This window comes from Alosa sapidissima, chromosome 5 (assembly GCF_018492685.1).
Source record: "Alosa sapidissima isolate fAloSap1 chromosome 5, fAloSap1.pri, whole genome shotgun sequence".
Taxonomy (NCBI): Eukaryota; Metazoa; Chordata; class Actinopteri; order Clupeiformes; family Clupeidae; genus Alosa; species Alosa sapidissima.
In genome coordinates this window covers 25,580,099-25,595,272 of record NC_055961.1, presented here as the reverse complement: position 1 = coordinate 25,595,272, position 15,174 = coordinate 25,580,099, and the positions used below count along the sequence as shown (strand labels likewise).

Here is a 15,174-nt window from a genome sequence, read left to right as displayed (position 1 = left end):
ATACAATGGCTCGTTTGAAAGCTGAGACTTTAAGCTCTCAGTGGGTGCAAACCGTGTATTTCTACACACCTCTATTCCTGAGAAATCCCAAGCTAAACAGTGACTAGTTTTCATCAAAATCAAAATTTTTTTTTCTAGAAATGGAGATAATGCGTCTTTTATGAGTCACTATCACCGACATATTCGGCACTCTGGCAAGGGCGTGCCCTCTTGCAAGTGCGACTCGGCCTACCACCCACTTCGCTAGGCCCGGCACGTGGTGGAGATGGAACTCCCTCCTGAGCACGGTGTTCAGTCACTCCTTGTAATGTTTTTGACCTGTCGTGGTCAGAGTCATCTTGTCTTAGTAGAAAGGTGGACTCATCCAGCGTTGTCTGGCCAAAACGCACCTGCTGCACCATCTTTTTCTTCAACTTTTTAATTTCTCCCTTCAGCACCTGAGAAGTGTTGCCTGCAAAGTTTCTGGGAAGAGATCTAACGAGACCTGCCACCTAGTGATAAACCCACGAAAATAAATGACCTGATTTTGACCTGGCGTGCATGTCACTGATCGGCTAATCAGTGACTGATTCGAAACAAAGCGGCAACCATTAAGCCGAGTTAAGATCAAACGTCCAGATAAAATGTCCAGATCTTGCGTTTTCGTGAGTTTTCGATCGTCATATATTTCATTTCCATTCATCACAGAGTTCCCAAAATCACACATAAGGTGTGTTAGAGGGTCTAGTTTCGTAATTAAAAAAAAAAGCTAAAAACGTAATATTACATTTTGGCACTCAGCGTGTGGGAAGGAAAAGGCACTCAATGAGTTAATATCTCATGAATCATCAGGAATTCATATGAGTTCATAGTCTGTCATTAGTGACCTCATACATGAACAGCACATTACCTAAAGCATTAGGTGTGGTGGGCACATCATTATGAATTATGATTTATTAATTCATGTACCCTTACCGTAAAGTGTAACCGAAGAATCAATATTGTGTGATCCATTCAGTGTGTTCAGTGTTGCCTTAATGTCAAAGTAAAATGGAGATATCCTTTTTGGCTATCCCCTTTTAGAAGGAAAAGATTTGTTTGTTATTGTATGCATTAAGGAAAGGACACTGTTTGTTTTTCCATGGTGGAAGAGATGTTTTTTCTGTGGTGTGGAAACAGCTCATTTGATTGATTGTGCAACAAACTTGCATCTTTGTTTAGGACAGAGGGTTTCCCACTGGCATCTAACACGAGGCAGAAACGTGTCAGTCAGTACATGTGTGTGTGTGTATGTGTGTGTGTGTGTGTGTGTGTGTGTGTGTGTGTGTGTGTGTGTGTGTGTGTGTGTGTGTGTCGGTGTGACTACTGTAACAACTCCCTGCTACTCAGCTTAATTAGAATAGCATTATCCTCCGCCATCAGGTGTTGCCTCGTTTCAGCGGATTGGAGATCAAACAGTCACAGCATAGTCATCACAATTACATCACCACCATTCTAAATCCAATGTATTACACATACACACACACACATGAATGCACACCTTCTCTCTCTCACTCACTCACTCCCTCACAGAAACACAGACACACATGCATACACGTATGCACGCGGCCACGCGCACACACACAAACACACACACACACACACACACACGCTCACACACACACACATGCAAACACATAGTTTCCCCGTGCTAAATATTCTTGCAAAATGTGAAGCATTCAGTCAGACATTATATTTCCAGGTCCTGGTAGGTGCGTATAATCAGTCACAGGTAGCCGTCCATGCCTGAGCCTCTCTCGTGCATATCTTTATGGCCTAGATCTTTACTGTGGTTCACAGCTCCTGTAATGTCCCTCCATTATAGATCTATTATGCATGAAACATGAATGGGCTCTTGTCAGGCGACCCACAAGAACATCACTACTGTTATGCTCTACTGCATGTAAGCAATACATGGGCATTCTTCAGACAGGTGAATACATCATCATTCCAGGGATTTATTTATAAGTATGCTTTTGATTAGACAGATATTTTCTGGTTTATAGTGTAGTTTATCTCAGTCAATCCCCTTGAGTCTCCATATTTTGTCCATATGTGTGATATAGATGCATAATAGACATAAATCAATTTGCTTTGTAGGCTGGTGATTGTGAAAACAAGGACGTGTTCTTTTAGGGTTATTTCCCTGAGGTTTCTTCTTTGCATATCAGGGTGAATATTTGCTCTCACATTACTCATGTTCCCCCCTACTGGACTACCACAAAGGGTACCAGACAGCCTTGATGTTCAAGCTGATGCAGATGAGATGAGATTAGATGGGACATTAGAGGCCATGTGATTGGATGCCTTACTAAATGAGATTAAATTAAATAATTAAATTAAATTAGCTCGGTGTCCATATAAGTAACTTTTTATATCAAATATTTAGTGGAGCTTAGCTCAAAAGGAGAATCCCAAAGTAGAGCAGCATGAAAAGAACTTGAATGGCTAGCATTCCAATAGCGATGTGCCTGTGTGTGCTTGTCAAGTCTTTGCGTGTGTATGGTGAAACAGCAGCGGGGCCCTTGGGTTACTGTTCAAAACTTTCTGAGTTATGTTTCCCACAGAAGTCATTAGTAAATGAGTAAGTGCTTATTATGTATTTATGTTTGCTCTTTTCAGTATCTATCTATATGCAAAAGTATGTGACCTCTATGATGCTGATGTAATTTCAGATAAGTCCATTTTGTTTTGATCAGCTTTAGTTTAGGCTTTAACATCAGTATTCATTTAAAAAAATGTTTAAAAAAAGTGTCCCCTTTAGATGTGGGTGTGATTCATAGTGCTAATTGAGTCCAAATATTTGTTATAGTGCTGAATGCAAGGGATAGTGACCCTCTCACAGTAGGTTGGTTTTGGTCATAGTGATCAGAAACCTCCCAGCATGATGACGAATATGACTCAGGCAGAGATATGTTTTAACTTCTAAAGACGTACTGTAGGTTCCACTCTTAACATGGGCAGCCCCTCACTTCTGAGAAACAAGTCCACTTCCTCCGATGGCTTTTGCCCTTGACTTCCAGCGCATATTTGACCCAAGAGGGGCCATGCATCCCGAGCCTGGTGATGTAACAGCAGTGACATAAATGTGGGCTCAAGATAATTGGCCACGTCAGGTTCAATGACATAGAAACAATGGAGTTAAATGCATGGGGAGAAACCTAGTGGACTGCACAGAAAAACGCTTGACACCCCAACACACACACACACACACACACACACACACACACACACAAAACCCTTACTGTTATACATTATTGATTGACATTTGTATTACTGTACTTTAGCACTGCAGCGTGCTACGTCACTTGCAGGCCTCTCGCAGAGGGAGACCCAGTGAGGGAAGCCTCCTGTGTTGGAGTTTTTTTTAATAGATGGAGATGGAGGGTCTTGTGGATCGGAGTGTTCATGTAGTGTGCGGTATGTGTACAAACGGGTAAAAGGGGTAGATGGAATATTTTGAATTATTTATTCATAGCATGTAAATAGGTTATCATGTGTTATTACTGGAACGGAAGGACTATAGCAAGCTGAGCAGAGGGGGAAATAGGCAGTTTCTTCACAGTGTGAGTCAATAATGTGGAGAGAGAGAGAGAGAGAGAGAGAGAGAGAGAGAAAAAGAGGGATAGAGAGAGAGAGGTCAACAAAATAATCCCATCATAAGATCCTCTAGCCAGGGTTGTTATACATAGATCCTGTAATAAACAATCTCTCTCTCATGAACACACTCTCACACTCACACATGCATACTTGCAGTAAAGGAACACGCACGCACATACACACACGCACATTATCTCTCTCACACACACATATACACATGCACACAAAGACTACTACTAGCCAGATGTCCTTCACAAATTCAACTGGATTGTCAGCAAGAAATAGTTCTTTCTCTTGTTCGTGGCAAATAGATCTCCCTTTCTTTAATCTCCCATCAATACCCCCCCACCCCCTCTCTCTCTCTCTCAATTATGCGTTGCACTCACGCTGTGCCCTACAGGCAGGCGACATGACAACTGCATGGGCCCAGCAGTAGATTAGCCAGGGCCGAGCCTTGTGTGCTTGGGTGGACAATCTCTCCTATACGATGTCTCTCAATCATTTATAGGCTGCGTCCCCAGCCAGGGCTGCCTGTGTCTCTAATGGTCTGGCTGGAGCAGGGAGAGAGAGCAATGAGGCGGAGAGAATAACCCTTGTTTTATTTGAATATTTATGTCCCATTTCTTCGCTCAGCGAGGCCGCGAGATGGTGGGGGGAAACTTGTGATTTCTCCGGTAATGAATTTGACCCTGGATGGGCGTTGGAGGAAGTCCACAATAACACAGAGATATTTGGTGGTCGATATTCGGGATCTCTGGAGTATTTGTGCGCTTCTGTGAGCTATTAGAGCTGTGTCACATCAAATGACTTCTTCACTTTCCTCTTCCTCTCCCCATTCTTCTTCCTCCTTCTCTTTTTCTCTTTTCTCCTTCTATCCGTTCTTCTTCATGTTCTCTACTTTATGATTTTAATAACAGAAGAGTAATGCAAAAATATACATTATTCCTCTGATGTTTTTATTCCTAGAAATGGAACTGGCCATTTGCCTATTGGGTTTGTGCTGGACTGATTAGGGTACTATTCCATCATATTTCTACAAATGTGTCTGAGAGATAGTTAACTATAACGTTACTACTTCTTCATTATTTATAACTTCAACCATCTTTCTGCGCCATACATGATTTAGTGTGTTTAATATTGGATGGGTAGGGAATTTTAACAGCCCTTCCTGTGTTGTAGTCAGAGACCCTAAAAATATGTCCTTACAGTAACACATTTGCATATTCTCTTCTCTCTTTTTCTCACTCTCTCTCTCTCTCCATCTTACTCTTCTCTTAAGTTAATCCTTTGTTTTTTGTCTTGCTAGATGGTTACACCACAGATGACATTGAGTTTCACTGGAGAGGGGGTGACACTGCTGTGACAGGCGTAGAGAGGATCGAGCTCCCTCAGTTCTCCATTGTTGACTACAAGCTAATCTCCAAGAATGTCGTCTTCTCCACAGGTATGGCCACACCAGTGTTTACATTGCTTGTTTAAAAGCATATCATGCAAAATGTGCTGAACAAAGTTATTTGTACACCTCTAAAATTAAGCTCTTTTTGCGTCTAGAATTGCCTTTGAACTTCTTCATTCTAATTTGCTGAAGACAGTGGCTTGCTGAATGTATTTCAGATTGGAATTCTTTTCTGTTCTTGTCTGAAATGAGGGCTGTTGTGAAGCAAGAGCACATTAAAGACCCATTTCAGCTGCTGTGATTATAAACCACTGCAATTTTGAAATGAAAGCCTTGGTGTAGAACTTGATAGTACATTTGATAACACATTGTCAAGGAGAAATGAGATCCTCCCAATCAAATGTTTCTGAAATCAATACGGTTGTAAAAACTTGTGGAAAAACAACCAAAAGAACAAGCAGTTGGAATCTTAGTCTGTCACCAGTTTCCCTACAAAGTGTGTAGGCTCCTGCAGCAGCGAGCAAGCAAACAACAATGTCAGTGGGGCTGGACTGTGTGAAATCCATGTTAACACCACACCACTCCAGACACACCCCCCCCCCCCCCCCCCCCCAACACACACACACACACACACACCTTTCCAACAGTGAAGGTCCAGACCATCACTGCTCCAACAAAAGTGAGCATGCTTATGAGTTATTTAGGAAAATGTTGTTTGAAGTGATGTTTTATTCATGTGTCATATTTTCATATTTATGACTTTGTTATGTATGCAGCTGAAATACCACAGCAGTGGGTGGAGCAAAAGACCTTTGTGTTACTGTTACATATATTCTCCTTTTCTCCTTTTGTTGAATTTGTGTTATTTCTTTTCTTTTATTAATAGCAAATAATGGCATAGTTTGTCTTGGCAGGCTATACCTTCACATGCTCTTCCACCTGCCATTACACTCAGTCGTAGGTTAAGTTTGCTGTAATGTCTTTGCAGCAGGGAGCGGGCTGTTGTAGCTCATTAGCTTTTGATAGGGAGTGAGAATAGGCCTACTGGAGAGGTACGCTAGAGGGAACACTGAGAGCTATACCCTGCTGTGGGGAAGGGGAATACTTCACCTTAAAATGTACTTCCCTTCTTCTCTCTCAAAGTGGAATCAAAGTATGTGAAAGTTGCATGTTTTTCTTCACCCATCCAGGTTATCACCATCATCATCATAGTCATCACCATCATCATAGTCATCATCATCATCATCATCATCATCCTCATCATCATCGCCATCACCATCATCATCATAGTCATCGCCATCATCATCATCATCATGATCATCGCCATTACCATCATCAACAACATCGTCAACAGCATTAACAACAACAACAACTGTTGTTTATACAGTGTGATTGTTTGAGCAGCTCGTTTACAGCCCTGAGAAAAAAATGATATAGAGTTTAATAACAATAACAATAATTACAAAATCAATCAAATGATGAAATGTCAAATAAAAGATAATTACAAACTGTCTACAAAGAAGGATAGACAACAACAATAAAAACAGCAAATAGTATGGGGAAAACATCTGGCATCAGCCAGAGCACAACTATATCATACCTTGTTCTTCGGCTTTCTTCTGTTGTGTAGCCTGCAATATCAGAGTAGATTAATTCAGTTATCACAGCACACTGCACCAATGTAACAGTCAAAAACTCTCGACCCTCTTTGGGCCTTTCCTACTCACTCAGGTTCTTACCCACGGCTATCATTAAGCTTCAAGCTGAAGAGGAACATTGGCTACTTCATCCTGCAGACCTACATGCCTTCAATCCTCATCACCATCCTCTCCTGGGTCTCCTTCTGGATTAACTACGACGCCTCGGCTGCAAGAGTGGCTCTGGGTGTGTAGATTTGTGCTTTTTTATTTCATTGTCTGTTTCCTTTCTTGCAAAATTTAATTTGTTATACAGTGCCTCATGCTGACAGCATTTGCCAGAAAACCAGTGAGGAATGGCATCATCCACAAAATGAGTTGGAAGTGTATTAAAACTTAAGAATAGGGTTAAAAACAGCAGTGCAGTTCAGGAGAATGGGGTGAAATTGCCAGGCATTACCAGTAGAAGTCAAATAGCTTAATTGAATCCAACAAAAATACAGAAAAGGTTTTCAGCTGTGATGTAAGAGTGAAGTAGGGGTTCCAACCGTGGGTGGCATAATAGCATAACACTACATCAGGTCTGTGGTGCCTCTAGACATCATTAAATGGCTTGGTGCTGTTGAACTAAGCGACTGGCATAGACCTCTCCTCTAGTTTCTTTAATGGCTAACAAACCATTTACAAACTCTATGTATGTATCTATATCTATCTATCTATCTATCTATCTATGTATCTATCTATATATTCATGTATCTGTCTGTCTGTATGTTTACATTTATATATTTATCTACAGCTCTGGAAAAAAGGAAGAGACCACCATTTTTTTGATGTCATCCTATGGTTGCTGAGTTATATTCAAATGAGTTGACAGTCATATTCAAAATTAAGAGACCACTGCAAATTCGAATATGACTACCAACTCATTGGAATGTCACTCAGCAACCCTAGGATGACATCAGAAAAATGTGCAGTGGTCTCTTCATTTTTTTCAGAGCTGTATATATCTATGTATCTACCTATCGCAATTTCTCTGTAATCGTGCATTACGTAATGGTGGCCGCTGGGTTCAGGAAAGTTTGTATGTGACACGGGGAGCAGAGTCAGAGACCTCATCAGCTTGGCTCTCACGCAATAAGAGCAGCACTCTCCATGATTGGACTCTGACCTGCATCCTTCTGCTGTGCCATGTGTGTGTGTGTGTGTGTGTGTGTGTGTGTGTGTGTGTGTGTGTGTGTGTGTGTGTGTGTGCACGCGCAGGTGTGTGAGGCTGGAGTTAATGACATGCATGGGGGAGAGGAGTTTAATGACGGGGCCTAGGGGCCAGGATTGGGGCTGGGGTTGCAAGGCTCAAAGCAGATCAGTGCTGTTGCAGCATAGTGTTTTGTAGTTACACTCTGTAACACATGTGAAAAGGGGGGAGACATGTCAGGTGTCAGGTGCAATCAGATCACACAGGTGAGGAAAGAACAATTGACTTCAAACAGCAAACTCAAACGTGGTCTTTGTGCTTTATTTTCTTAGTTTGTTTTTTTAATTGTTGATATACCGCTAGTTGCGTTGGTTGGTGTGACTAATTAATGGATGGCAGTCTCACCTCGATTTATCGTAATGGATTTAATCAAAATACAAATATACTTATATATAAATGGAGTGCAACAAACACATGTTAGAAAACCTAACTACTAAAGTTATTAGAAACAAATGTAGATAGATAATACAGATTGAGTTTGATTTAGCCAGTAATATTATATGTGAATGATGGTATATAATTACGGGTATTAGGACATTTGATAGAGTCTCTGTTGAGTTTACTTTTCTATGTATCAGTTTGCATGCTATAAACGTGGATGAACGTGTATTACAATCATGTGTGTGAGGTATCTGGGTCAGAACAGAAAAAAAAATTAAACAGAAAAAAAAGCTGCTACCCAAATTAGAAATCACATCAACCAAATAGTTTTGTTTTCTCCAATGTGCATATTCAGCTTGTCAAATCTGACATGACCATAATCCTGGATCTGACACAAAGCAGATTGTCAGAGAATAGCAACACACTCATGATTGTTTCCTGCTTACCCAGGCATCACAACTGTACTGACAATGACCACAATCAACACCCACTTGAGAGAGACGCTTCCCAAGATCCCTTACGTCAAAGCCATTGACGTCTACCTGATGGGCTGCTTCGTCTTCGTCTTCCTCGCCTTGCTCGAATACGCCCTGGTCAACTACATCTTCTTCGGAAGGGGCCCACAACGCCAGAAGAGGGCAGCCGAAAAAGCAGCAACGGCCAACAATGAGAAGATAAGGCTGGACCCAAACAAGGTCTCACCAAGCCTTCACCCATATACTCATGTACCATCTCACCAAGCCTTCACCCATATACTCATGTACTCACCAAGCCTTCACCCCATATACTCATGTAAGCCTTCACCCATATACCCATGTACTCATCAAGCCTTTACCCATATACTCATGTACCATCTCACCAAGCCTTCACCCATATACTCATGTACTCATCAGGCCTTTACCCATATACTCATGTATCATCTCACCAAGCCTTCACCCATATACTCATGTACTCATCAAGCCTTCACCCATATACTCATGAACCATCTCAGCATAGAGAAGAGAAAAAAGCTTTTCTGCAAAAGAGCAAATACAAGAGTTCATACCAAGCCTTTGGTTGACACAGTGCTGTGTTGAATTTTTACCTGCTGACTACAGAGCTTCTCAGAGCAACTGGTTTTTCCTCAGGACATTTAAAGACAACATGCTGAAGCACTAGAAAAAAACACTGAATCTGAGTGTTCTTTTAGCTCATAAATACAGTATGTGGCTATAATATTTATGTTCTGTACTACTGTTAACTGAATTCAACCAATATTTCATCCTATTTCATCCTATCCCATCCTATGTGCTTGTTGTTTGCTGTTCATTTTTTATTCATATAATAATCAGTTCTTACAGAGCTGCAGTTGTTCCCAAGTTCAGCTGAGGTGAAATTGTTGTTTTTGTTTGTTTCAGTGGCTGGTTGGGAACATAGTCCAGCGAGATGACGCTTTGTTTCCCAGAATGAAACAGAGGGACCTAGGCGGTCATGACACAATGTGGGAACCCATCTTCATGGATGACGCAGCAATGGGGCTAGGAGAGCAGAAGAACAAGGTACCAAAAGGCCTATGCCTCCATTTTCACATTCACAAGGCACTCCATACATACTGCTTTCCATACATAACAATATATCTTTCCATACATACTGCATTCCATACCAATAACACTTCATACATTACAGGCATACAGAGTGGTGAGGTCGGGGCAGTTAAAGATGCCATCAGTGATTTTAGATGATGTCACGTATTTGAACCAAATATCAACAAAATACCAAAGAGCAAACTCACCATCCCATCCCCAAACTCCCCTTCAATTTCCCCAAACTTCTATCCCCCACTTTCGGTGATAGGCTGCAACAGTTTTACCGTGTTTGGGGGACAGGTTTGCTCTACTTTGTTTGTTTCCAATTCACACAGTGGCCGTTGTGTACAAAGACCATTTTTACAGTTTACTCTGAATGCAGAGCCAGCAGATTGTGAGGAGATTGCGACAGAAAGTGTTGCGGGTTAGCCTGGGTGTTCCCATGCTGCCTTGCGCGCAATTTGATTCACGCTGCTAAGGCAGCCTGGAGACCATGGAGCAAATTTTCGCCTGAGATAGGGAACCAATCACAGAACAGGGGGGGAAAGCAAGACGATGATGAGCTATGCACAGACGCATTTGATAGACATCCGTGGCACCCAATAAACGGATCTGAGCATTTTTTTAAAATACGAGAAAATGAACGTTTGGTTCCCAGACCACGTCTCATTGAGAAGTGGTGGCGCTAGCCAGGCTAGTTGCGGGTTAGAAATCAGTTAGAATTGCTGACCTTTAACTCTGTAGGTTCAAAGAGCGCAGTCCTTGGTCCTTTCCATTTAGAGTCTGCATGCTGATCATACTTCCAGTGGCCTCCAGTATTTAAACAACAGACTTGTTGAATCCATGGCTCATCCACATTAGTAGTAGGAGGAGGAGGAGAAGTAGTTTATTTTGGTGACATTATAACAGTTCTCCAGTATAAATCAGTCATTAACCCTGTCAGAACTAGTTTGTTCAAGTTCAAAGACATTTTGGAGGGTACTGTAATTATAATCCATCCACCTGTCTGTCCATCTGTATGTGTCTACACTTTAATAACTTAAAAAGTGCTCGTCCGATTTACTGCAAACTTTTATACAAGGTACAGGATCTTGATGTAGGATTTTTTTTTTTTTTCACTTTCAGTCCTGACCAATTAGAGAGCCGAGGGTCTGTAGTCGCCTGACTACTTTTCTTGATATGTTACACTGCACCTTAATTTTATAGACAGATAGCATAATCAGCTCAAATATATTTGTAATCTATGCTAAAATGAAGCAGTGTGTTTCTGTCCCATTTCAGATGGACTCTCATGAGAACATTCTCCTCACCCCTCTGGAGATCAAGAACGAGATGGGTACGCCGGAGCTCACCCTGAGCCTGGGCGACCCCCGGGGCACCATGCTGACCTACGACAGCTCCACGCTCCAGTACCGGAAGCCGGGCCTGTCACGCCACAACTATGGCCACAATGCCCTCGAGCGGCACATGGTCCAGAAGAAGGGCCGGTTACGAAGGAGCGCCTCCCAGCTCAAGATCCGAATCCCTGACTTGACAGACGTGAACTCTATCGACAAGTGGTCAAGGGTTCTCTTTCCGACTGTCTTCGGATGTTTCAACATGATCTACTGGCTTTACTACATCAACTAAACAAGGCCAGAGAAATGTGTATCACTTTTTTAATGTTTTTGCTGTCTAATTTTTCAACAGAAGCAAGACTGAACTACTTTATAAATATTTATCAAAATCAGGACTAACTCCTTTCAACCTTGGAACACCTTATTTGCTGGCTAACACATGAATACCTTAGACATGAGAGATTAAGATCATACGGTGCCTGCTGCAAAGATGTTGCTTATATTTACCTTATTATAGTTAATTATATACAGTATATTATTCTGTGTATGATTGAAGATTTATATATTTATGTTTGTTTCAGTGTATTATGTGATTATTATTATTTTCTGTTTATTTTTGGTTGCCAAAATTATATTATAGATTTGAGATGGGATTCATATTAGTCAAATCAGATGCAGACGTGAAATGCAGACTCATCATTTTCAAGTCAAACAAACCAGTGCTCAAAAAGTAGCTGTTCCCGTCTTAGTTTTACAACCCTAAGTCTGCATTTTACAGTTTGCAACTTACATCCGTTTTTTCTAAATGCTTGGGCATAGTTTGAACATTGCAGCATTTCCAGTGTTCCAACATAATGACCTACCTTCAGCTCAAATGAATACTGCCAATCAATGATACACCATTCCATATAAAGAGTCACCAAACAAGACTCTCAATAGAATACTACTTTGGCCTTTAACCACATGTAAAATACTAGTTCATTTATTCCATTATGATATGAAAAGGTAGTATAGAATACTCAGACCATTATATACCTATTTTATAATACATTATATGTAAGTATTTTATACCATTATGTAACTACTAAATTTAATTATTTATTTTCAAGCATTATTTAAATTGTTACTTTACTAGAATGGATATACATGTATTAATGAAAATTTATTTATATTTTAGAAAACCAAATCCTCATATCATTCCAGTGCCCCAGAACACAACAGAGGAAAAATGGAAGAATGTGGCTTTCAAGAGTCTAGAATGAGAGTACAAAGTTGTGTAAAGGTAGCACTGCCCGGACGGTTAGCTGCTGTTTATCTGAACATCAAGATTTCATACCGGACAAATATTTGGGCCCTAATTTGAATGATGCACAACGGCAGGCAACGTGCTAAGGCTAATTACTAGGAAAAATAATTTTGCAACACCACAAACACAATCAGAAAATGTTTTTGTATTTATACATAGAGGAGGAAGCCATACCATTTCTTTAAAATTTCTAAAAATATAGTTGACAAATTCTTACAGTCATATTCCTCTATACATTAAAATAATACATCAACGTTTTGGGAAATAAGCTTATTATTGGGTTAGACCAGCAAGCCTAAAGCTCGCTTTTGCTAACTGGTCTAACCCACTTTCAGTGAATTATGCTAAGCTTGGCTAACAGTGTCAGACTGGGTTATTTGAACGCACAGGAAGGAGAAGGACATGTGTCTTCTTCTATAACTTTGAAGTAGACGGCAAATAAGCTTATTTCTAAAAAGTTGGGTATGTTCCTTTAAAGAGTGTTTCTATTTACTCGACTTGATTGGACCCTGCACTGTGTCACTAAATTACCATAATATTGGTAGCCTACCACTGCCTGTTATGATTGTGTGGTTGCTACAGTGTTTAAGCCTGTTCATGGCTCACATTGCTGTTTCAAATGAGGGCCCCTTGTCTGTTCAGAGTAAATCCTTGGTCTCTGGTGGGGAAATGACGGTAACATAGCATAACATAGCTGTACCCTGTATTTTAACAAGCACAGTCCCACATTGGGATCCAACCCTGCATCCTAGGGCATGAGAGACAGACTTGCTAGCTAGGAGGCAAAAAAACAATGGCAGCTAGCATCAGTCATTAGCATGTCTCTTATGTCACCAGTGAGTAAAGTTTACAAACCACAAAGCTCTGTACCTGTTAGTCTCTGTTGTATAGCTAAATATTCCTAAAGTTGACCAGCCAACTAGCAAGCTCTTTCTAATAGTATTTTGTCGGTTCTCCTAAATAAATGCAAATGATGGTAGCATGTCTACTCTAACTTCAGAGATATTTGGCTATACATGGATGACATTATTATAGAAGCAGCTTGACACTGCCCTCAATCTAAACCCCCGTTTACTGGAGGTGAAACATGTGGTGTGCTTGGGTCTAATCACCTTCAACATATCCAGCTAAAGGTCTCCTCTCAAAAAAAAAACAAAACAATACTGCCTTTAATTTAAACCAAACTAGCTTTTGGTGAAAAATTAAAACATTGTAGGCCTACCTCAATGTATAAGGGGTACATTGAGATGGATGAAACAACAGATACCTAACATGCCTCACACTTAGTGTGTCATTAACAGTCACCTCCACACAGCATGCTAATTATATAGGATGTGAATGCCAGGTCATCAGTTGATCATTAGCATACATTATACATTATTATCTATAACTGGTGACACAGAACCAGCAGTTAAAGCATATTTATCAAAATAAAGAGATATCAACAGCAGTCATCTTTCTTTCACAACAACCTGTAAATATATATTGTAAACGATTGTTAACTGTATGTGTACCAGAATCTTATGTGACGATTAATTTTGCATAGCTATGTTTACACAGAGATGAAAGGTTTCTTATTGATCTGCAGTGTGAATGAGTGAATAGATGAAAGTGACTCATCATATTTATAATATTTTTTAGCACATGGCACACTTTTTTTCTTTAATTCTGGTAATAATTAAAACATCAAAATGTTATATGTCAAGAGAAGCTACAAGGAGATAAAAGCACAACTTAAGGTAGTAAGTGATATAAGGACATATCCTGATTGCTCACAATATCTTTTTTATAATCTAGAGTCTTTTATCCCTAAAGTATGTTTGGTTGCCTGCAGGTTTTCCCAGGTGCTGATAGTCCCACTATCAACTGTGTGTTCTCCTGTATGTTTTATTAAACAATTTGTACAACTCAATTGTACAGTGTTGCCAAAATGTAATAAGAAATAGTATGAAGTTTACTAAATCAAGTGAACCATTGATATGTTAATCAGATTATATTTAAGAATATAATGATATATATATATATATATATATATATATATATATATATATATATATATATATATATATATATATATATAAAATGCTGCTTCAAAGTGTCTGTTCTTGTCATTCACATTTTAACATTTCATGTTTGTCATGCTTTCTCTTAAACAATCCATAAACAATGTTTACACACAAAGTGTAATCAAGGCTATGATATCTGCCAGGTTTGCCTAAGTGGGTTCCCAGATAACATTCAGAACACATCCACTGTAGGTTAACCATTTATAAATAAGTAAATAAATAAATGAAAAGAAAAGTATGCATCATGTCTGGATTTACATTCAAGGAGATAGCACATAATAATCAGTTGTTAAATCAACTCTATATCTGTGTGTTCTGTCCTAAAGAATAGGTTAAATTACTTATGTATGAACACTTAATTGCCACTTTAATTATATTTCACAGATGCTTTGATAAAGCAAACCATGACATGCAATGAAACACATTATTTTCCCTTACCTTGCATGACACTATTTCTCCATAAAAACATTCATAAGTAGTAAAAGTGTATTATTCAATCTCTTCCCAGCACTGACTGTGTGCAATTACTCAAGGAAATGCATAATGATGAAAAGATCTATATGCGTCATAGGGTGCCAGGAATTTATAGCCCTCAATGATATTGATGTGCTCTTTC

General features: G+C 39.8%; 1 protein-coding gene across 4 annotated transcripts in view; it reads left to right on the top strand.

Moving 5' to 3' along the window:
* The window catches only part of LOC121709834 (gamma-aminobutyric acid receptor subunit beta-2), a 53,730-nt gene extending 39,326 nt beyond the window's left edge, over positions 1 to 14,404 (top strand). For 2 of the 4 annotated variants that reach the window (XM_042093453.1, XM_042093455.1), the window contains 5 exons: positions 4,925 to 5,062; positions 6,746 to 6,898; positions 8,735 to 8,979; positions 9,682 to 9,822; positions 11,110 to 14,404. In XM_042093453.1, coding sequence (XP_041949387.1) covers positions 4,925 to 5,062; positions 6,746 to 6,898; positions 8,735 to 8,979; positions 9,682 to 9,822; positions 11,110 to 11,478 — 1,046 coding nt within the window. In that variant the 3' untranslated portion in view covers positions 11,479 to 14,404. Of the gene's footprint in view, positions 1 to 4,924; positions 5,063 to 6,745; positions 6,899 to 8,734; positions 9,010 to 9,681; positions 9,823 to 11,109 lie in introns of all 4 variants that reach the window. The other 2 variants (XM_042093454.1, XM_042093456.1) reach the window with 2 other exon arrangements.
* The last annotated feature ends 770 nt before the right edge of the window (positions 14,405 to 15,174 follow it).